This window comes from Jaculus jaculus, chromosome 10 (assembly GCF_020740685.1).
Source record: "Jaculus jaculus isolate mJacJac1 chromosome 10, mJacJac1.mat.Y.cur, whole genome shotgun sequence".
NCBI lineage: Eukaryota > Metazoa > Chordata > Mammalia > Rodentia > Dipodidae > Jaculus > Jaculus jaculus.
The window spans coordinates 77672707-77697432 of NC_059111.1; the positions used below are offsets into that span (position 1 = coordinate 77672707).

The 24726-nt window shown below is 39.1% G+C and overlaps 1 protein-coding gene across 8 annotated transcripts in view; it reads left to right on the forward strand.

Annotated features, from left to right (window-relative positions):
- St7 (suppression of tumorigenicity 7) overlaps window positions 1–24726 on the forward strand; it is a 312701-nt gene that overhangs the window by 270057 nt on the left and 17918 nt on the right. For all 8 annotated transcript variants that reach the window (XM_045160301.1, XM_045160302.1, XM_045160307.1 and 5 more), the window contains 3 exons: window positions 2382–2454; window positions 3915–4017; window positions 22570–22720. In XM_045160301.1, coding sequence (XP_045016236.1) covers window positions 2382–2454; window positions 3915–4017; window positions 22570–22720 — 327 coding nt within the window. The remainder of the gene's footprint in view (window positions 1–2381; window positions 2455–3914; window positions 4018–22569; window positions 22721–24726) is intronic.

Here is a 24726-nt window from a genome sequence, read left to right on the forward strand (position 1 = left end):
TATGATCAGGGTACATTGTATATATGTATGGAGGTTGCCAATAAAAAGTTTTGTAAAATTAAAAAAAAATAACTAAAATGTATAAAATTCCTTAAAAGCCTGACATTTTAAGTTCTGTATCTTCCAATTTTTGTTCCCAGTGACAGTCATTGAATAAACCTTTGAAAACTATTTATTTGTTTCCTATAATGAGTTTCTAACTTATTTAACTTATTTGAGAGGGAGAGAAAGGCAGAAAGAGAGAGAGAGGAGCATGTCTGTGCCAGGGCCTTTAGCCATTGCAAATGAGTTCCAGATGCATACACTACCTTGTGCATCTGGCTCTATGTGGGCACTGGGAATTCGAACTTGGGTCCTTTGCTGGCAGCCGCCTTAATGGCTCATCCATCTGTCCAGCCCTTATGTTGATTTTCTTCACTGTACAGCTGCATAATGTTTAGATGTTGAAAGAACAAGGCATATCCTCAAATCTGACAATATTCTTAGTCATGAGCACATTATTCCGTATAGACAGTGTGTAAACTAGTGTGTAGACCTGTAATCTCAGAATTTGGGGAGGTGGAATAGGAGAACCAAGAGTTCAAGGTCATCCTTGGCTACATGGTGAGTTTGAAGCCATTCTTGGCTACATATGACTCTATTTCAGAAACAAACAAAAATTATGTGGAGGTGTGCAGTGGTGAATGTTTGCTTGGAGGTAGTTTTTGAGATGCAGACTACAAAGACCTCTTTCATTTTCTCTTGTGTTCTGATATTGTTAACAGCAAAGACCAAGAAAAGGCTGGTATGCTTAGCACACAACAGAAGCAAGTTCATGTATACGTTGTCCTAGCCTACGGGAAGATGAAGAGCCATCTAGGTGTAAAGTGCCATCTTCCTGGAGGCTAGTTTAGGGGTGGCTCATATAGAAGGTAAGGTAACCACAGGCTGTGCATCCCTTCTTACAGGTGAAGGCTGTGGCATGTGCATCTGATCCTGCTAACCCTTTCACAATGTGCTTTTCAGTTACGCAAAACTCAAGAGCAGATTGTTATATCCTCAGATGATCCCTGTCACTGATTAGTTGCCTGTGTGCAGTCCCTAGACACATTACACAATGGACAGGTGAAGGAGACAACTGCCCTTGAGGCCCTCTTTCTGGTCAGAGGTAGCACACTGCCCAGGATTATTACAGTGGACAGCAAGGTGTGAGGCTAAAGAGGGATTCAGTGAAAGATCAGTGGCTTTCATATTTTCTGTGATGGTTTGTGATTTATTTTCCCTCAAAGAGAAGTTTCTCTCTGCTATTGATAGTAAGTGCTTGTTATGGGGAAAGGGATTGATTTTCCTTGAGGGAATCACTTTATTTGCCTGCTGTTGGTTAAGATCTTTGCAATCCTGAAAACACCCCTTTGAAGAGACTTGGACTGCATTCCAGTTTAAGAGTGAATTTTGTAGCATATGGAGAAGGCATGATTTTATTTGTTTTAAATTAAAGTATTTCTGTGTTTAAGTATAAATTTGGTTACAAGTCTTAAATACCAACTTGTTCTATTTTCAAAAGAACCAAATTATAATTTAGAATGAGTATCTCCTAACCAAGACTGCCTGGCTTCTCTGAACTTGTTTACTGTCAGTTGGGTTTCATGCTTGTATTTCTTAATAAAAGCATTATCTGAAGCTCTTACCTGCCTTACCCCTCCATCTGAAATTTTTTGTAAAACTATACAATTATTTTTCTACATGAAAACTTAGGCTTCACATGAGAGGAAAGATACCATGAATTTGAATAAACAGAAATTGTATAAATTAGTGAATATTCCATATGTATACCCATTACAAATTATATATGTGTATGCATTATGTTATAGATAACTGTATATTCCCTTGATTTGACTTTCATATTTTAACACATACTACTAAAATCTGATTTTGAACTTTAGGTACAGAAAGGTTGACTTAAACTTGATTACTAAATAATTTATTTAGTTGTGTGCATTACTTTTTATTTGCATTAAAATTTCATATACTTGAATAAATTTTATAACCAATATAAAGGTGCTATTTCTCTTTCCTATTATAGGTATTTATATCACTACTAAACTTTCATATTTATAATTCTCTGCTTAAACTTAACATATAAAATGCATATTTTTAAGTAGAAGACTGCTAAAGAGTGAGCCTGCTGAATCATAAACATGAATTGTTCACAAAATAAAAATTACCTTTAGTTTCACATGCCATTTTTATTCAGTAAGAAATAGCTGAAGTTCATGTGTAATACCTAAAATATTTTTAATTTGTACTTAATTGGACTTATCTGATGAAAAATCTTGTGTTGTAAAAATTATTGTTACTTTGATTTCAGACTTACCAAGCTTCCTTTTCTTTTTCTCTAACAGATATAAGCCTACCAAAGTCAGCAACAATATGCTACACAGCTGCCTTGCTCAAAGCAAGAGCTGTCTCTGACAAGTAAGTGAGCAGTAGCTTGTGGGTTTCAAATGCCTGACCAGACAAGGAGATGTGTCACCTCTAAGGGCTTTCTCGGAAAGTTTCTTTTGGTCTCTTCAGACCACTGCTTATAAGTGTGCATTTTCCTGCTGATCTTTTATTTCAACACTAGACAGAGGAAATGTCTATCCCCAGATATTGTAAGGGTGCATGGGTCTCTTAAAAAGGGGGCTTTATATGAAATACCTCTGAGGTGACTTTTTATTTTTATTCTTTTTACTTTTTCTTTTTTGTTAGTCAGTACAACCAAAATGCCTGCTTGGGATTTACACAAAATATCCTTTATTCGTTTTTTTAATTTTTATTATTATTATTACTGTATTTTTTGCGTATTCCTTTTCCTTCAGTGGTCCATGACTGTTTCATGCTATCTGGTAGTGGGGATGGTTGGCCTCCTTTCTTTGCTATCCCATTTCCAAACCAGCTCCCCATTTATGATCTGTTTACTCAGAGATGCTCTCAGTGGGACACTTGCCCATTTTATTCAGGCAGGTGACTGTGACATATAGAAATTCTATAAGCATCCTTGGATGATGAGCAGGTTAATTGTTTTTGAGTTCTTAAACGTCTACATATCCCTGATACCATCTAGTCCCTTTGTAGCATAGCCAAGCAGAGAGCGGGAAAACTGCCTCGGCCATGTCAGACAGGTTTGCTGTTAAGTGTGTGTGCACTTCAAGACCGAAGTAATTTTCTTTCATTCTTTTTTATCCTGTAGATCGCCAGTACCTACTGCAACATCTTTTCTCCCTACACAGCGACTCCAGCTTGGGAGGGCAGGGCCAGGGTTGTCACAGCTTCCCCTGTGGTGTCTGCCTGCCAAGTGCAGCTCTGGAGTTAGCCCTGGGTGTGAGGTGAGAAAGAGATTGCATGGTCTGGTTTTTTTCATTCCCCTGGGCAGGTGTCTTGCCCACAGTTTGGGCATGTACACCCCCTGCAGGAACGGCTCAAGCAGGCTCACCTGCTGCTGAAGCTGCCGCGACGTAAATCTCCATAGCAGCGCTGACATTGGGTTGGGAGCCTCCCTGAAAATTCTTCCCAGTTCTGTTTTTAACCAAGTGCGCTCTTCTGTAAGCTAGTTTTCTCTTTTTCCTACACTGTCTGCCATTGCCAGTCCTCCCTCTCCCCTCACCTAAGCAGGTACCTTGTAGAAAACTTAGATTAGCTACTTAGACAGTTGACAGCTAAATTAATTCCTCCTGCCATTGGATTTAAGCAAGCTTTCTGCTTCTGCTGGGGTTTTTGCTGGCCTTGGTAGAAGGGGTCACTCAGAGGTCCCCTGTAGTTGAAGCTTGGAGAGCTCAAGAGCTCATGTCATTGCTTCACTTTGATTTTAGGGGCCCTTGATGTGTATATGCCTGCCTGGGTAGATGCCCAAACAGTGGTTCCAACTGGATGGTGTCTGTCTTTCTGCTTTTCAGATTCTCTCCTGAGGCAGCATCTCGGAGGGGGCTGAGTACAGCAGAGATGAACGCAGTAGAGGCCATTCACAGAGCTGTGGAATTCAATCCGCACGTGCCAAAAGTGAGTCTGTGGGTCCCCTAGGAGCTCATTATCATAGCAGAGAAAGCATTGGCTGACAGTGTCATATCCCCAGTATGCCCTGTTATAAAACAGTGACTTGCACCCAACAAATGTTGGGGCCTATAGAGTCTACAGGCATTAAGCCTACTTTCTTTCTGGTTGTTTTTTTTTTTTTTTTTTTTTTTCTCTTGTTGTTTGATTCTTGAAGTAGGGTCTTACTCTAGCCCAGGCTGATCTAGAATTCACTATATAGTTTCAGGATGGCCTCTAACTCTCACTGGTCCTCCTATGTCTGCTCCTGAGTGCTGGGATTCCACGCTCAACAAGCCTCCTTTTTGAACAAATACACTCAAGGGACCTTAGGGCTGGTTTTCAGGATAAAAATAAGGTCAATGAATAGATCTTGTTTGGGCAGGCTAGTTTAGGAAGTCTGAAATCAGCAACCAGTGAAGATCGTGAGGCTTTGATGCATTTGATACTAAGTTCATAGCAGTTAGAGTCTTATCTGGAGCGAATTCAGGAAATAAACCTTGTTGTACATAAAACTCACTAAAAGTGCCAACTACAGACATATAAAGTCACATTTGTTGTTAAATCACACAATTCATCAGTTGGTAAATGCTCAGTATTTCATACATATTTTTATCAGAGTTGATTTTAAGGAAATCAAATCTAGCTGGAAGTTATTTCTGTAATCTTGTATTTATAAGATGACTGTATCTTTAGGATTTGCCTGCAGTTATCTGCTCTGTGGTAGGTATGAAGCAAAGGGTCAATTCTAATCTTTTAATATGAACCACATTCATGTGTTCACTTCAGGTATTACAAGATAAAATTTGTTGACAAAATATTCACAGTACTATAGCAAAGTATGGATGTAAATGTGCATAATTGAGATGATTTATGCAGTTACCTACTTTACTTATTTTGTTATTATATAAAGCAGTGAAGATAAGTGATCTAATGTCATTCTTGAGGTTTCACTCAAGTCAGGGTCATCTTTTCACTAAACAAGAAGTTGAAGAGTGGTCACAGTACCATATCCATAAGGATGCATTTAGCCATTCTAGTTCTAGTGGCTGATTGACAAAATATTTGCAGACACAAGTGTTATATATAGGATGAGACAGACATATATCCTTGTATAAAGGACATATATAAAAGAAATATATCTTTGTGTAATGTCACCTAAGCCAAATTTTTATTGAATTCAAATTTAAAAATAGTCATAAAATTGTCCTGAATTGTAGTAAACTGAGGTCATCTATTAATGTTTATTGAATATGGTCCTTTAATAACAGAACTATTCTATGAGCATAAATAAGGAGATAGAATAGGAAACTGAGCAATAGTCTTGGGTTCTGAAGTAAAAGGTTGAGTTCAAGTTCTGTCATGTACTGTGGAACCTTGGGCTTAGCATCACTGAATTTATCTTTCAAATGAAGATGAAAACACACACACACACTAACTTCTGTTATAATGAAAAGGGCCATAAAATATTTTAGATTCTTATAAAATGCCTAAATAACATATATTTATAAAATAATTAAATAATTGATATTTAGTTTGTTGAGAACCCCTAAAGTCTAGGAGACATGTCTTAACTTTTTGTTTACCCTAAAGAGAATGTTGTAATCATGCAGCCCCAAAATAGAAAATCTGTACAATTTTTGTTGGTTATATAGTTTCATTGAATTATCATGAAATCTATGAAAATAGTCTGGAATGGTTATCTGAGCTTCAGAAGGTTATTAAAACCCTCAGGAGTAACCTTAAGTTGCTTGGCAAGAATTTTGACAGTCTGTTGGCAATCCTGCCAAATAGAATTATTCTGAAAGTAGAAGTATTTCAAATGTTAGTGTTTCAGTTGAGGCATGATGGTTGCACCTACCTACAGGACAACATTGTGGTATTTTGATGCAGGTATGAAATGTGCAATGATCACATCAAGATATATGACAAACCTGTCACCTCAGACATGCATCATTTCTGTGGGAACATTTAAAATACTTGATTTATCTCCATTTTCTAATTGTGGAGCATCGAAGACAATGAATTAGACTTTTCATCTCTATCACAAAACAAGGGGAGGAATTACTCATTTTACCTCAAGGTTTGAGAGGTTTGGCAGAGAGGGTGTGGCAGGATGGAACAACTCACATCATGGCAGCCAGAAAACAGAGAGTATTCTTGCTGCTAGCTTTATTCTGTTCCCATCTTTATCTTATCTGGGTTCCCAGCCCATGGGATGGTGCTTCCTAAATTCAGAGTGGCAATTCTCCTTTTCATCCTCTCATGAAATGCCCGGAGGTATGCTTTACAGATCTCATTGGTACTTCTCAGCCCAATTAAGTTGATCACATATCCTCTCCAGCATCAATCTCACACCAAAATACATTTCCTCGAACCATAACAATCCCCCTATCTCCCAAAAGGCTCAGGCCAGTTTTACAATACAAAACACATTCATCCTATTTCCCAAAGTCCCTAAAGTCTTAATAGTCCAACATATTTCAAAAGCTCAAGTTCAAAGACTCCTCTGAGACTCAAAACAAACTCAGCCTTGAACTCCTGTGAGATCAAAAAACAAGTTACATATTTCTAGTATAAAGTGGCATAGAGTAAACATTCACATGTCAAAAGGGCAGAATAAGAGAATGCAGAGGAGGAATTTCATTACCCAGTAGGGCAAATATTAAAACTTGAAGCTCTATATTTGGTGTCTGAGTATCACGATATGAATTCCAGAGGGCTTTCCAGCCCTTCTCATAGCCCTGCTGTCTGTAGCACACATGCATTCTTTCTTGGGCTTGCTGTCTTCCTGCCTGCATTTTTCCTTTATTGATATTCTGGGTTCCTATTATCTCTAATTTTCATGCATCTCTATTGCATCCTCAGTGTTACTGTCACAGCTTCATACATCACTCTGTCAGTGGCTACCGTCATGGAACCTGACCCTGCCACATGTTACCTGTTCTCCCAGGCCTTCCTTTGAGATTGGGATAGAATCTTCCATGATCCCATAACTCTTACATTTGGCATAACTGCAAAATTCACATCATATTGGTGATGCTAAGGTCTGTTGCCAGCTTAGTCTGTAGCCCAGCCCCCATGGACTACAGGTACAACAGCATCTCAGATTCTACTCATAGCCAAAACCTAGGCTTGAACTCTTCAAGGGATGATTGGCATGTTACATCCTATAGCATTAAGTTCTTTATGGACAGTTCAGAGGTCTTCAAGATATTAAGCCTTAGTACTTTTATAGCTTCTTTTTATTAATTAATTAATTTTTTAATTAGTTTTGTACTCAATGAATATAGTCAAGTTGCTACCATTCATTGTTAGGCTCATCCAGGTCCTACCACCTCCCCCTGACCTCTCCTTGTTCAGGTATATGGGTCATGCATTGTAGAGTTAACCCACAGTTATGGGTAGAAGAAATGTCTCTGCATATCATGACCTAACGTGTGGCTCTGACATTCTTTCCACCCCCTCTTCCGCAAAATTTCCCTGAGCCATGTTGGGTTTATTTTTGGTCTGCTTCAGTGACGAGGTGTTAGGAGCCTCTGGGTCTCTAGATTTGGTAGGAATTGATTGTTGTGTATGTCGATCTCCTTCACCCTTGTGCTGGTACTGGGTTCACCAAGATAACAGCACCCTTGCTTGTTTCGCCAATTATTCTAGGTTTCAGCCAGGGCCTTTTGAGATACTGGGGTGGTTCTGTCCTTAGGATCTGCATCTATCTGAAAAAGAGTAGCAGATTCTCCATTGGAGAGTAAAGTTAGAACCAGACAAACGAGTAACCCTTATTTTTTTATAGAGAATTTAATAGGTGTAGGCCCTCTTGTAGCCCATGATTGGTGGTAGGTTGATAATGGAGAGAGAACTTATGTTTGGATATGGTTCTGACTTGTTTCCCAGCTCCAGCTATGGGCCCCGTTCCACTGAGGGGATCAGTTAGCCAAATCAAGAGCAGTTGGTTTCCCACCATGGCTGTGTGCCACTATTGCACTTGTGTGAGCACCACAACAGGTTATTTGCTGCTAAATAGGTTAGACCATGAGTTGCTTGGACAGATATTGGTCATTTCCCCCATGTAGTACCTTCTGGCACTAGATGCGCTGACTGTCTAGAGACTGACTCTTTTTCTCTATCACAAGAAGCTGTCGGTGGCCCACCACAAGTCTTTAGTGTGTACACATGAGTCTGCCAACTTTCATTCTACTGAGATTACATTTGTTTATAGCAGAGAGACATACCTACACACAAATAAAAATTTAAAATAAGAACTTACGTTTATTTCATGTCTTAAAACTTACAAACCACATTAGAAATAGGATTTTAAATTTGTAAGAGTCCAGAGGAAGAATTAATCAGATGTTTTCACATTTTCACTGTTCTATTAAGATAAGAATATGACATCAGGTAGATTTCTGAATAATACTTAGGGTCAGAGTTTACATATGTAACTTCTGTGTCAGTGTTTTGAATACTTTTTTTTCCCACTGGAAAAACTTTTATTTAGACCCCACCAGCTGGGGACTGTGCTGACATTAAGCACCCTCCTCCTCCTTGGCAATATGGTCTTTCTTGAGTGGTCCCATGAATGCTTTCTTCTCTTCCATGGTTTGGAAATACTTTTTTAAAGTCCTTGAAATTTTTCATTAGCATTAATTTCAAGTAAGATTAGACTTTATATATTTTATTAGCTACTCAAAATTATTTTCTGAAATAATTATTTACTTATATATCCATCCCCAATGTTGTGTTGGAAATTATCCCATCTATTACTATGAAATTTCTACATATAAAGGTTACTTGCTCTTTTGAAAACAAAAAGAGAGAGAGAGAGAGAGAGAGAGAGAGAGAGAATAGCCAATACTATATCTGAGAACTGTCTCCCATACATTTCCAGCATAGTCTCTTCTGGTATACCATTAAACAGAGGTGCATTGGTAATAATATACTAGCTAATGATAATTATTTACTTGGCCCCGGAGGGCAACTTAGGAACTTGCTTCACCTGCAGACATGTGGAGAAGTGTTGCTTCTTACCATAGTCCTGAGAGATAGCTAAAAATCTAGATAGCTATGGGTCTCTGATAGGAAGGAGAGCTGACACTAGGATCTGTGAAGGTTTAGGTTGCAGTAGAGTAATAATGAAGAAGCAGACACATAAATTGATCAAATCACATTGTTACTCCCTGCCAAAGTACTGAAGCTGTGTTCTGAAAGCCACAGATGGTGTATCCTTTGGAGAGACTTTTTTAGGGTCCTTTGTAATCGGACCCAACTTGTTTTTTCACTTTCCCCAGCTTTCTCTAACCATCTGTTCATCAAAGCATCCTCTTCTGCTTCCCCTATTGCATCCTGGAGGAAGTGATACCCTTCACCTCCCCCACCCACCACCAGTAAGCCTGTGCCTCCTTCTCATAGGAATTAATCTCTCCCCTTTAGGAAAGCACTGGTCATGTACTGGCTGTTTGCCTCTTTTAGGGAACAATTTTAGCTTCTTAATGATACTGATAATTTTCAAGAATAGAGTACACAAGTTTAAAACAAAGAAGTCTCTAATTCATTAGAGGACCCACTCCATTTAATGAAATTATGCTGAAAACTTTTTACTTAAAGCAAGTATTTTGCATATTTATGAGAAAAAAATTTACTTCATTAATACTGGACAAAAAGAGCTACCTTCATCTCTATTTTGAACCATCAGTTCTGTGTCATAGAATATTTTATTGTGTTTCTCCAAATGTGGTTTCTCATCTGTTCTCCCTTGGCCACTCTGAGAGGCATTTGCCTATGATCTACTACATTCTACAGCTCAATTAACAAGTGTCTTTGGTGTGCTACATGGAGACCACAAGCCCTTCATTGTGAGGAGGCACATATTTAGTTTGGAGGATTTTACACCTTAAAGATGGAAAACATAAACTTTCATTTTTCTGGCAAGTTTCAAAAAAGGAGGCTAAATTGTTTTCTATATTAGGGGGAAACATCACAAAATCATTTATAATCAGTCAAATTTTAGCATTTTTAATACTCAATCTTTCAAATTTAAAGAAGTTATCCTTCATCTTTCAGACTACTTGGTTAGATATTAGAGGTTTATTTATCATTTGTGGGAGAGGGCTATCAACTTAACAGAGTTTATAATTTTCAAAAGGTTAACCTCCAATTTAACATTAAAGTCCATATTTTTATCTATCTGTCCTCAATCCCCTTTAAGTTATTCTCTGTTGCTGTTTTTCTAATACTTCTTATTGTGAGCATGTGGTTTAAAAAACTGAGATCTATCCTCTTAAGTGTTTAGGCATGTAGTACTGATCTAATTTTGTTAAACAGTAAATCTCTAGGATTTTCTCACCTTGTGTGCCTTGTATTGTTAGAATTGTTCCCCTGAGTTCCAGTTCCCCACTTACTAGATTCTTGTAGCCCCTGGCAACTGTTTTGATTCACTTCTTTTTGACAAATACCCAGAAGTGGGATTGTGGATCATATGGTAGTCCTGTCTTATATTTTTGTAGATGCCTTCAAACTATTTTTTTAAGTTTTTTTTAAATTTTATTATTTATTTGAGAGTGACAGAGAGAGAAAGGCAGAGAGGGGGAGAGAGAGAGAAAGAGAATGGGCACGCCAAGGCTTCTAGCCACTGCAAACGAACTCCAGACGTGTGTGGCCCCTTGGTGCATCTGGCTAACATGGGTCCTGGGGAATCGAGCCTTGAACTGGGGTCCTTAGGCTTCACAGGCAAGCGTTTAAATGCTAAGCCATCTCTCCAGCCCTCAAATTATTTTTATAAATGACTGCACCATTTATATTTCACCAACAGTGCTCAAGGGTTCTAATAACCCTATCTTCACCAACACTTGCAGTTTTCCTCACTGCAGTTGTCATAATGAGTATAAAATCTTGTGGTTCTGATTTACAATTCTCTGGTATTTCATGAGGTTGAACATTTTTTCCCATACTGGTGGTTGTTTATTTATCTTTGAATAAATGTCTGTGTGAGTCCTTTGCCCAGTTTAAAAATCAAGTTAGTGAGGGCTCTAGTTTGGTGTTTGTGTCTTTTGCTATTCCATTATATGAGTTCCTTATATATTTCAAATATCAACTTCTTGCCAGATATATGGCTCTCAAATATTTTCTCCCATTCCACAGGTCATCATTTTACTCTGTTGATGGTTTGCTTTGCTCCACAGAACTGCTTCTGCTTTGATGTAGTCGACATGTGTGTATTTGTTTTTTTATTGCTTTTTTTTCTTTTTTGAGACAATGTCTTATATATTCTAGGCTGGTCGGGAACTCCCTTATGTAGTCAAGGATGACCTTGAACTTCTGCTACTTTTGCGTCTATCTCCTAAGTGCTGGAAGTATGCGTCACCAAGCCCAGTTTATGCAGTGCTGGGATGGAATCCAAGATTTCTTGCATGCTAGGCAGGCACTCCACCCACGGAGCACCTTACCAGCTGTTGCTTGTTCTTCTGGCTTCATACTCAAGATGTCATTTCTAAGCCCAATTCTATAAAGCTTGTGCCCTATATTTTATTCTATAGGTTTTGTAATTTTAGGCCTTAACATTTATGTCTTTATTTAGTGCATTTTGGATTTTTTTTTTTTTTTGCATATGGTGTAATGTGGTAGTCCAGTTTTCTTCTGTTTCATGTGGATATCTCTTTTCTTACCACCATATGTTGAAGAGAATGATTTATTTGATTCTTCCATTGCAGGCATTAGTGAACCTCTGAGAATAGAGGGATTCTTCAGGAATATTTCTGTAGGATACTAGAGTCAGCTGAGGACACACCTTGAAGGCTTTTGACATTCATTGCCAAATTGCTTACCAAAAATGACAGTAATTTATATTCACACACAGCTTCCTCTCATCTCATCACAATCACTGTGCAATACCTTAAAAATGAAGAAAATAACAATAGTCATTTATGAATTTATTAAATACAAAGGGAACTTTGTTGTTTTATTTTGCTTTTTTTTGCTACTGCTAGTAAAGTGGAACATTGTTAGCTATTTTATATTCATACTTTTCTAAATACCAGGCCCCATATGTAAAACTCCTGTCTTTACTCAGGAAATACATTGAAAGAAATGGCATCATAGGGTTGATGACAAACACATGGATTAGATCACATAATTCACCAATGCATGCTCAGTACATGTTGGTCCCTTTCTCATTTCTTCCCTTTTAAACTTCAGCTCTATCTCTATATGTGCATCAGAAGTGGAAATAGAGCCTGCCCAAAACACTTTACCAGTTGCTTCTTGGGCAACCCTAACCCAGAGAATGTAACAGTGGCAGCATCATGCCTCTGGCCTTGAACACTTTGAAGGTCCCTTCACGTCTCCAGATTTGACACAGGGCTTTAACATGTTCTGAATGCAGCTGTTATCTCCAGGGATAACTATATCCTGTCTCCGGGGACCTGGCAACTTACAGGTGTTGGTAAGTCCATTGCTTATGGCTGACTAAAAGCTACCTATTTCTGTGTTTATGTTCTTGTTCTAGGCACAGTGCCATCATATTCTTTGCCATCCTAGTACCACCAGCTTCTGCACACCAGCTCAACAATTTGTCTAGGGTGAAACTTCCCCATACCCAGGCCCTTCCTCCTGCTGCTTTTTCCCTCAGGTAGGCCAGGCTTTTCTAGGCTTGAGGTTGTCTCAGAAAGCATCTCTGCATTTTCCATCTTCATTGCCCTGCAAAACTGAGGCAAGATGTTTCTTGTCTTAATGTACTAGCTGCTACTATAACAAATATCAGAGCTTGTAAAGAAAATATGGCTCATTGTTTTGGAAGTTTCCATCCATGATCAGTTGACCCCATTGCATTTGAGCCTATGATGAGGCAGCACATCTTGGCAACAACACATGGGAAACCATTAGCCTCATAGCCAGGATACAAAAGAGGAATTGGCAATGATCTCTTTATCCCCTTGAAGAATGTTTACCCAATAATCTAAAGACTTCCCACTCTGCCCTACCTCTTACAGGTTCTACCACATTCCAGTAGTACCAAGCCAGGTACTTCATTCATATAAGCCCTTATCACATAGACCTGTGGGAATGCCCCAGATCCAACCATACCATTGATCTCTTTCATACCCCTTTGTTTCCATGATGAACCCCAACTTAAAGTAACTTTAACTGTCCCTGAAACACACACACACATGTGTTATGTTTGGACTGGTCTCCAAAGCCTTTTCCTGCTCACATTTTATTCCTGGGGGCATTTTAGCCATGCAGAATTGGGCTGTTGAGTGATGCTGTACTCCTCCCAGCTAGCCTTAGGGCAGTAGGAGCAGCATGAGTGGAAGACACAGAAGTGGTAGAGAAACTACCCCTAGTGTGAACTATAAAGTCAGAGGCTCCAGCTGCCCAGAGACCCACAGGATGTGAAGGGAAAGGCTCATTTGAAAGCCATCAAATACTTCTTTCAGACCAGGTGGGAAGTGTGGAGTCTCCCAGTTGTGGTCACCCATCAATGCTCTCCTTGCTGCTCCGGCACTCTTGTTTTCAGAGAGAAAGCTCTCATGATGCAGAGGAGGAATTCTTCACCCCTCCCCCATTGGAAGCTTCACATTGTACTAGGTCTCCAGTTATCTACAGCTTGTTAGAACTACATTTATTTAACCAGTACTACTCTGCTCTAACAGAATAATCAGGAGGCATCACCCCAACTTTATTATGAAGAGGGTCATCTTCCTGCTAATATCCATCCCTTTCCATGCTCTTCTAAGGTGTCCAATTCTGTAACAAAGTCATCTTTTTCATTCAGTTGCTGGGAGAGCAATTACGATGTACCACACACTGGGACACTGGCCATACATGGTCTGTGCTCTCAAATAGTATACAGAGCAGGCAATGTCCCTGTGAGACAGGCGGCCTGTTTCAGTACCCCGTAGAAGGGAGGCAGCTAGCCCACAATCAAAGCTGAATAGATAACATGGATGCTTATAACTCCCAGAAGCCAGTTCCATTGCTTTTCTGTTATCAGCATTCTCTATGTGTAGCACTGTGGGAGTGCATAGCTCTACAGAGAATGCACAGATCACATGCACTGAAACCTTTGGCATGCTGAATCCTAGAATTGAGCTTTGGCTGATAGAAAAGTCTGAGCTGGTCAGTATCATCAAGAAAAACTCCTGTGTCCCAGGTCCTCTTCACCTGCAAACACACAACTGTTTGTCTATGGTTAGACTCCTCACAGTAGTATACCTTTAATTTTCTTCAAAAGCATGAACATGGAAATAAACATTTTCCAGTCCTAATGCAGCCTTATGTGAAACTTCAGTAAATAAAACAAGTAAAAATAAGGTTTCTCTGTTAGAACTGAGATAAAGAATCTGGTGCTAGTCAAATTTTTATCACTGTGACAAAATAACTTACGTAAGGAGTATATAAGGAATCAATGTCTATTTTGTCTCCCAGTTTTAGAGGCCTAACACCACAGTCAGTTGCCTTTTGCCTTTTTTTGCAGGGCATCTGATTACTGGAAGCAAAGCAAAACAGGATGGGACTGGGATCCTAGTAACCCCTTCACTAGCTCCCTACCAGTAACCTAACCTCTATGCACTAAGTCCATCACTATCTCTCATTAGTTCTGTAAGCTGGGGATCAAGTCTTTCACACATGGGCCTTTGGGAGACATTTCATATAAAGACTGTAGAAACCAGCACTCCAATGCTCCTATACATATAGTTGAGAAAACAACAGATGTCTAAGGGCCACTACCAACTCAAGAGCACCTCAGCATTTGAAGCCCCACAACCTACTCTGAGCAGTGTAGACAGAGTTGTGGAGCCAGAGTCAGCCCCCTGACATTCGTAGATGTTGTGAATGGAACTGCTGAGGGAGAAAAATCATCAGCAGTTTCATGGGGAAAAGCTTTTGTCTTAATCTTGCCTAAAATCCCAGAACCACTGAACCATGTCTCTTCTCACTGCACCCATCCAGGGGACAGGGAGGAAACACAGGCATTCCTTAAAGAAAGGATGCATACTGCACTCATGAAACTTATTTTACCAATAGGACAGCTTGGACTGGTGAGAATATTGAAGTGAGGACTTACCCTAATAGATTCTTGTTCTTAAATTAGAATGTGGAAAGGCATACGAAAATAGAGAAGTAAAAATGTTATGACAGAAATGCATCCCCATTAAAAATTTACTTTTATTTTCCTTTTCCAAAGCTCATCTAATGTTAATTTAGAAACCCTCATTTCATAGATATTTCTCGAGGCTCTTGGAGGAAAGCATCCTTTTAATTTATGTATTAATAGAGTATGTACAGTACAATTCAGAGTGATGGAAATTCCACTTCATGTGAACACTAAAGCAACCCTGTTTATATCTTGGTAAAGCTGATTGACAGAGTATAAAATTGTTTTATAATCCAATTTAGGAAACAATGTGTAGTGGGTTTTAGCATTTAAAATGCTTGAAGCATGGAAGCAGAAATTTAAAATACTCTGGCAGATTGTCTATGATATTGTATATCAATGGCACATTTCAAATATTATTTCAATATAAGGTTCTTTGAATTGAGTCATACTTTGTTCCAAAGCCTTTTTGGATTAGAGTAAGGGGAATGTGTTGTGGAAATATGACCCAGAAGAAAATGAGCAGAAAACAATTTTGAAGTTACATTTCTCCAGAACAGAAAGTTTCTAAGACGTCTCTGAGCTAAGAATGCTACAGCTGCTCCCTCCAATGCCTCTCAGCCAAGGCTGCCAGGTTACCCCAGCAGTCACCCTGGCTTAGCCACCAGATCCTTTGGCTTCAAAAGCCTCATCCTGTCATTTCTCTCCATTTGGTCTACTGACTGACTCTTTCCCACATATATCTTTTCTTTTGGGGATGTTGGATATTGAACCCCAGGTCTCATGCATGTTAATCCTGTGCTCTACCAGTGAGTCTCACACCTAGTTCCTGCCCACTTCTTATATCTTGAGACAGTCTCAGCTTCACATCTCTCTACCATTCCTATACTCAAGGTGCTCTGCTCTGTGTTCTTTCCTCTTCTTCCCATTCATTTATGCTCTTTAAAGCTCTCCTGGGGAATCTCATGGCTTCTGCATGTGTCCCAGAACACCAGAATCTGTTTCTAACTTCTCTCACAGGCTCTAGACTTCTCTCTAGAAATGTTCGATACGATACGATACGATACGATACGATACGATACGATACGATACGATACGATACGATACGATACGATACTATATTTGCCACCTTACCACCACACTACTAATCCTTTTCTTCTTCTGGAATCATTATCTCAATTCAGAACTTCATGTTATTCTAGACTTCTGAACTACAACATCCACAGTTGCCCTGATACCTCCTTTTACTCTCAGATTCTGTCAGACACTAGTCCTGGGGAACTTCTTTTGTCCATTTCCCCTGGGCTGTGATAGGAGCTATCTGATACTTAACTAACTCCTACCTTTTCCCTGCATGAAGGCCCCACACAATTCTCTATTTTCCTCAAGACTGTTCCCGATAGCCTTCTGTAGTATTTTTCAGTCTTTTTATGAGCTAGAAGAATTCCTCAGAACCCTTTTGAGTCTCTTTTCACATAGCCCCACTTTGTACTTCATTAATTTCATGTATTTTGTGTCTTTTGTGGGATATTTTTTGCCCTCAAATATATTATTCTGCATCTAAAATTTTGAAAACCACAGACTCACTCAAGGTAGAAGGCATTTTCTGGGTGTCTTGGGGCCTTTCCTGCTTCCCTTCCTTGGAAAGTGGCAGAAGGGTTGAGTTCCTCAGCAAGCCCTGCCCCATGCTGCTTGTGTTACACTGGGCAAGATACTGAGCCTCTGGTCTCCCCTGTGAGTTACGGGGTAACAGTGCTTGTTAGTGTAAGTTGTTGCTATCAGGATAGTGTTCAACATCCTTTGATGCTTCAAGGCCACTGCCCAGCCTCCTTCATGCCCTAGTACCCACCTACCTACTCCACATCTTGGCAAGGTAAACTCTTCATTTAATCACATTGACTCACATATCCATTTTCACAGAGAGGTCCTTTTGCTTCCTTGGTGCTAAGTGTGCTGTGTTTTAGTGAGTTGGACTTTATTATTTCTTTATTATTTCTATTTATTATTTCTTTGCCTAGATATGCACTTATCCTACTTATTCTACTTCCACCCTCATGTACACATGAGCATCCATGTATAACCTGACTCACATTTATGGTCTTGGGATAAATTTTGGGTGCTCCACCATATGGCTTTGGGATACACTACAGGTTCTATAAGACCCTTGTACATGGGACACACTATGTATACTTGTATATCTGCCCTTGGGGAGCCTTGTGCATGATCCTATATCTGTCCTTAAGGTACACTATGCTATTTCTGTGTCTTCGAGTACACAGTGGGTCCTCCCACATCTGTGTCTTTGAGTAAGCTATGGGTGTTTACATATTTAAACTCTTGGAAACATAGACACCCTCACTTCTGTCCTTAGGGCAACAGGATACTCTTGTATCTTTCCTTGGGATCTACTGTGGGCACCTGCATACTTTCAGATGAAACAGAGTGACTGATGAATAGGAAAGAAGCCAGGAAGAAGCAATCACGTCCCCACATGCTACAGCAGCCCATCAGGTTGAATTTGCCTTTTCAGCTTTGCTTTCACTTATCTCCATATTGGTCTGTTGGTAATTTCCAGTAGCCACTTCTCTTCAGCTGATCAACTACTGTGAGAAAACTCCTCACACATTTCGCTTAGAAACAGACTCAATAATCTGTAGGACATGCACATACAAAAAAACACAACTCACCTTTACAATAATATAAACATTTAACTGTTTTGGTCAGTTAAAGTGCAGGTACTTATTCACAGCTATTATGTAAATACATTCCCTCTATTGAGGCAATCTTCAAACTTTACGCTCAATAACATGCATGTTTTCATTGTTCAGTTTTTATAGATAAACTAAAGAGCAAAGAAATTAGGTCATTATTTAATTCCCCAAGGTAATATCTGTGTTGTGTAGCAGGCTTCCCAGCAACAGTTCCCAGTACAAGTGGCAGAGTGGAAAGTAAGGCCAGGAGCCATAGTGAAGGGCACCTTATTCCCCATTACAGTGTGGGCTGGCTGAACCATGGTTACCTGTGGCATTCTATCTGATTCCACACATATGCCTTACGTGAGTCTGAGTAATAGCCAACACTGAAGTTGTGATCTGGTGCCCTTTTCCAATAGCACTAGTTTTATTCTCTGAACTATCTATTAATATTTTTGAAAACATATTTTCTAGATTTACAGTCTTTTGTCAGAACTATAATGGCTGTGGCTCATTATAATTTGTTTGCATGGCTTACTGTTTGTGTTTTGATGCAGTGTCCAGATTGCATACACATTTATCCATACATATCATATGTGCATATATAGAAAAATTACTAATGCTTATTGTATGAAATCTGGAAGTCACAGATCACAACAAAAACTAATCTCTCATAATATTATTTAGCTACCCTTAAATAAATTCAAATTGATTTTCTAGTGCTTTTTAATGACTATGTGTACATGTTGGTTATCAAATATATATGGTATTGTTGAGGTATTTTTTTCTACTTAGCAATAGATCATAAACATTTTCCATGCTAATAAATATTCTTCCGCTGCCTGGTGTTGTGAGAGCAATTTGATAGCTATTATCTGAATGTGTCCTAACTACCTTGTGCTTTCACACTTTATCACCCTTATCCTTTGCTAATAATTTGCATATGGCTTATGATGGTGTTGGTATTGAAGATTCCAAAAAGGGGTTTGAATTAGTTGTGTTGCATTAGTACCTATGTGACGGATAACTCTGGAGTCCTTTCCCCTCAGTAGTCACCTGGAGTAGTCTCTGCCACAGCTTTCCTCCTGGGTGAGCTGGCCTCTACTCTACGCTTCCACAAGCAGGCACTGCTCACGCAGCTTTCCATGTTTCTTTGGATGGCCTAGCTCTGGGCATAAGGAATAAAATTTTGACACAAATTGATGTTGAAAAGTTGCTTCCGAAACCTTTAGAACCACTACACTTCAATTGGCAGTGTGATTGAGAATCTGGGAAGGAAGTTAGGTAGGATGCAGTCAAGATAGTTCAGAATGCTGACTTAGCTAATGGAAACCAAGTTGCTAATCTAGACAGGCAGAAAGTGTTCTCTTATTTGCAAGCTGCAGTTAGTCTAATTGATTTCTGCATACTTGTGGATAGGGATCTGCTCTCTTGCATTTATTTTTCTCTTGACAAGTAGGATGTGAAATGTTGTTCCATGCCTTTCTAATTTAAATGGTGCACACATTGAGAACTGATCTTGCCAGCCATTTTAAGCTTGGCCAAAACCATAACACATTATTGTTATTAGCATTCATCATTTGGTTAGGGCCAACATTCTGTTTGGAGCTATAAAGGAGTAGAAATATTCTTTCTATGCAAAAATAGGTCTGTCATATAGATAGAATGAGAAAGCAGAGCTCGGTTTCCTTAGTGAGTTGCTTTGGCTGACCTCATGAAGCTGGCTAGATCAAGAATGTTCATTTTGAGAGTATTCTTAGGAAGTATTATTTGTACCTAAGTCCAAAGATATATTTGTATATAACTTTGATGTGCAAGGTAGAATAAGTGTAGTAGGATATACTAAGGTGAAGGTGGCAAGGTTCATATTCTTGAAGGTTTTATCATTGACATGAAGAAAAGACATGCATATCTAAAGTGCTATGTGAAAAGCATGCACACCAAGACCAGAGAGAGTTGAGAGCCTACACTTGGGACTATGCATGATGTCCTTGAAACCATATGTATCCATTTGGTCTGTCAGCTGAGTGAGCCATCTGTCTCACACAGTGACTGTTTTTTCAAGTGTATGTAGATGTCTTGATGGTCAACCATGCTTCTAAGTGAAATTTTGCTTTATTATATCTATTATAGTTTTGACCTACTGCATATTTTCAAATAGTAGACACTCCTACCATCTGTGAATTATTTTCATTTGAAAATTGGTCCAATTGTTGGAAGATTGGGCATCATTGTCTATAGCAGTGCTGTTCAAAAGTACTTTCAGTAGTAATGGAAGAGTCCCTACATTTTCCATTATAGTGCTGCTGTATATAGCACTTGAGGACTTGAAATGTGGTTGGTAGAATGAAAGAACTGAGCTTTTATGTTGCTTTATTTTAATTTAAATTGAATTAGCCACATGTGGTAGAGGCCACTACATAGGATAGGCATGGGGCAGATCTATAGCATCCCTTCAATCAACTATTTTATGAACCCAGTTTTTCTCTATTCTATATCATAGTTTGCTGTCAACTCACAATTAGGGTAACAGACAGTTCCTCTTCTTATTTCTCCCTGTTATTGAATGTCCTTCAGCCCAAGAGAGGAGAGAATACTTAATGAAGCAACTCTGAAAGTCTTTCCTCATCACAGAATCAAAAGAAAAGTCATGTTCACTTTGCTGTTAGTTACCATCTGGTTCTTGGGGGTCTTAAAGAGACTTCAGTTTACCTGGGTCACCTAAGCTAGTTGCTTCCCTATTTAGTTGGACTCTGAGGCTCTTGTTAGGTAAAATATTTTCCTAATGAGATAAGATATTTCATCAGTCTTACTGAAGATTATCAAGGATAACCAAGTGGTCTTCCTGTGCTTACTTACTAATCAACTAATATAATTCATAGCACTTATGAGTCATAGGTCTTTCTGATGCTTTGTAACCTAGGAGCCTTATAAGACCATTGCTGGAATTATGTACATTATAATGGCCTCTATTAAGGTAACAGAATCATGAGAGGATAACCAGCTATCTCTAAGCCTAAACTCTGTCCTTTGTATTTATATTGTGATAACTGTAGTACTAGTTGGGTTGTGAGGCAATTCTCAGTGATTCCTTTTCCCAAAAATATTTTGGCCTGAACTATTTTAAGACAAAATGGATGTGATGTAGGAAGACATCATTAGCTTGTAGAGTCACAAAGCAAATCACTAAAGGTTCTTTTGGAAGTCATGCTTGATAAACCAACATCAAAATAATAAAGGTCATCCATGATTGGAGGGCTCTGTCTTATTGGACTTTCTGCACTAGCTCTCCCTGTGGCTTGGCATATCCTGGGAGCCTCCTTCCAACTTTTGGCCTCCTCCTGCCAAGACTTAGAGGCTTGAGGGTTTGCTCTAAAATAAAATCCAGACATTATCCAGATGTGGTGGCGCACACCTTTAACCCTAGCACTTGTGAGGTATAGATAGAAGGATTGTGAGTTGGAGACCTACATGATACTACATAGTGAATTCCAGGTCATTCTGGCACAGAGTAAGACCCTACTTCATAAAACAAACAAACCAACAAAAATCCAGACTTCAGAAAAAGTAGCCAGCCATTGAACCCAGTGTGTCCTCCTGGTTCCTGCTGGGCCATATACCCTCCACTGAGTGTGCCAGCTGGAGAGACTTAAAGAGAACTGGTGACACCCAAAGGAGTAAATTCCCACGAGAGGCTATAAGGAGACGTTTACAGGTGTAATACTTTTCCACCCTTTACCCTATACATTTCCACTGACAAAAGGAAACCATGACAATTCTTTCTGACATTAAAAATTTTCAATGTTGTATCCATCTCATGTTAATTAAATACTTCCCTCCAAAGTAGTCATTGTCTCTTCTCCACCAGTACCTCCTCCTCCTCTTCCTGCTTCTTCTTCTTCTCTTCCTTCTTCTTCTTCTTCTTCTGCTGCTGCGGGTGGTGGTAGTACTGGTGCATGTAGCACGATGTGTTTGAGGATGAATCAGGGAAGGGAGTTAATGAAGAATGGAGCACTAGGAGGTTGTTGTAAGTTTGCTTCCTTTACTATTCTCCAGTAAATGCAAAAGAATAAAAATGGAAATATGAGCATCTCAGCCCACGTCTGTTCTTGCCCAGTGTGTAGAAAGTAGGAATGAAGAAGTTTAAGCTCCATGCTCTCCAGTCTTGGGGAAATGACCCAGAAGATGTAGAGTCTGTATCGTTCTCTTCCCTGGGTGTTCCCAACACAGATGGATGTCCTTTGCCCCTCCCACATCTGAGCAGCTATTGGTAGCTCTATTCATACAACAAAGTCCTTCCTCATAAATCCACAAAGCAAAAAACATGGGCATTGCAGGTCACATTGCAGGATTCCTATAGTGCAGGGAGTTGAGTCTTTATTCTTGACTTTTATGTTTCTGTTTTATGCATTTTCGTTATGGTTATAAAGTTAGGCCAAATTATTTTGTCTTCTACATTTTCCATTTTTGCTGTTTGAGTCTGTATTTCCTTGATTAGAATATATTAGCCTGCAGTCCTCTGATTTTCACTGAAGAAAACTAGAATGAGGCTGATGGGTTATCTGTCAAGAAACTGAATTGCTGGGTGTTTTAGTAATTGTCTTCAAATGTAGTAACAAGGTGGTAGGTTTGATGAAATGCTTATAAATGGTGGTTTTAGGGAAATTGGCCTCTGTCAATATTGAATTCTCAGCCACTGTACATTAACACATCTGTCTCCTGTCTTTTTTATTTCAGTACCTACTAGAAATGAAAAGCTTAATCCTCCCCCCAGAACACATCCTGAAGCGAGGAGACAGTGAAGCCATAGCATATGCATTCTTTCACCTTGCACACTGGAAGAGGGTAGAAGGGGCTCTGAATCTTTTGCATTGTACATGGGAAGGCAGTAAGTAATTTTCTTTCTTTAAGCAAATGCCTTTTTGGTGGATGGAGGGAGTCTAAGCATATACTCATCAATGATGTTATCATTCTGTGTAAGAAGATGCAGCTCTGATGGCAGGTGAAATGTGTTCCTTGCTCTGGAGAAATGTGTCATCTAGTAGGGATGCTGCCTATGGCAGCTATGTAGTGATTTTTCAGAAAGGAGAGATACCCAGAGAATAGAGTATTAAGGGTAACTTTATGAGAAAGATGATGATGAACAAGCCTGCAATAACTTAAGATTTAACATAACTAAGGGTGTGAAAACATGACAAGGGGTAAAGTGGTTTGGAGAATGTAAATGAAGGAAAAAGAACTAATACTACTTGATTAGACAACATGTTCACAAAACTCGACAAATATTAATTTGAGCCAAATAAGCAAAATATGTAACATGAAAGATTTTCTTCTGTGAAAAAACAAAACAAGAAACATTGGCGTCTCATACAGTCTCCTCCTGCTTCACCCTTACTCTGATCAGGCTCACAGACACGTGTCTTTTTAATCCTTTTCTTTCTGTTTATCTTTTTGCTTCCATTTTCATTTTGATAAGGTTTGGTTCTTTCCTGTCCCTGCCCTTTCATAACCCAGTAAGAATTCACTTTGGTGCAGAAAGGGGGCAGGAGAAGCAAAATGGGATAAAGGGTAAAATTAAGTTGGCAGAGATGAATCTCAAAGTTGAGTGGAATTTTTTTTTTGTTTAATTGCTTTGAAAATTTTAATTAGAAAATTAATTGTGAGTCCACTTATAATTTCCTATTTGCAATTTTTAGGGTATTGACTAGTTCAGCACATGACATGCAGAGGATGTGACTTGTACCTGATACCCTCTACTTGTACTCATCATTGCATATGAGATGTTGATTGTAAAAGGAAGAACAAAACTTTAATTAAGCATTGGAAAGAATCCAAAAAGTCTGGTGTAATAGAACACAAGATCAGCTTAGCTAGTAAGAACATATCTGTAGACTGGAATACTAGAAATAGTGATGTAAATTTGTCAGTTGGATGTGATTGAGAAGATACAGCCTCACAAGCACCCAGAGAGCATTCAGTAAGGCTGGAGGAAAGGGATCCCCATAAAAAATCAAAATCCTTTGGAGAGCGAGCAACAATAAGCTATTGGGAGATGTTCTGCATCATCTGGGAAGGATGAGCAGCAGGAAGTTCAGGAGAGCTGCAAAACTAAGCAGAGCTGCAGTACTGGGGCCTTTAATCACTTCAAGTTATACTGGCAGAAAGCTCTAATTGGGATAAAGAGGGGACACATTTTTAGACAATGAAGATTTATGGCAAGGAAACAAACACCTATAGGAAAAGGAAGTGTGAGATGTGGCCCTTACAGAAGTACTTCCTGTGAAAATCACTTAGCCTTCCTCTGAGCCCAAATCAGTTACAGGGTCATTTACTCTTCAAAGAGAACCATAGCATTCATTCCACTGAAGAAAAGTGTGAGAGTGCCTCCTGGGTACTAAGTACTTGAGAACACCAGTAACCTAAAGAGCATGTGCATACCTGGGTGACTGCCAGTGACTTACATTTGCTGCTTTCACTTACTCTTCCTCATAATGTTCTAAGCTAAGCAAGGCAGAAATGGCCATCTCCTTTTTCAGCAAATTATCAGAACCACTGCGATGAGTAGCTTATAGAAACTTTATTGCCACTGTTGAGAGCTAGGTGGTAATTCCAAGGTCATTTTTTTTTCTCATACTGAATAGATAAAGAGTAAGGAGATCAGGCATGTCTGAGCCATGTGCTTGGAAGGACTTAAATTTACATCTTTACATAAAGGCTAAGGTATGCTTCTTACAGTTGGTCCTTTCCTAGCTAAGAAGTTTACCCATTCTGGATAAAACTGTATGGTGTTACTTAATATGGACTTAAACATTTCAATATAGAATAAGATAATTTTACAAAATAAATAATAAATATGTATAAACAAAGGACAGAAACTGGAAACAGGGCTGGAGA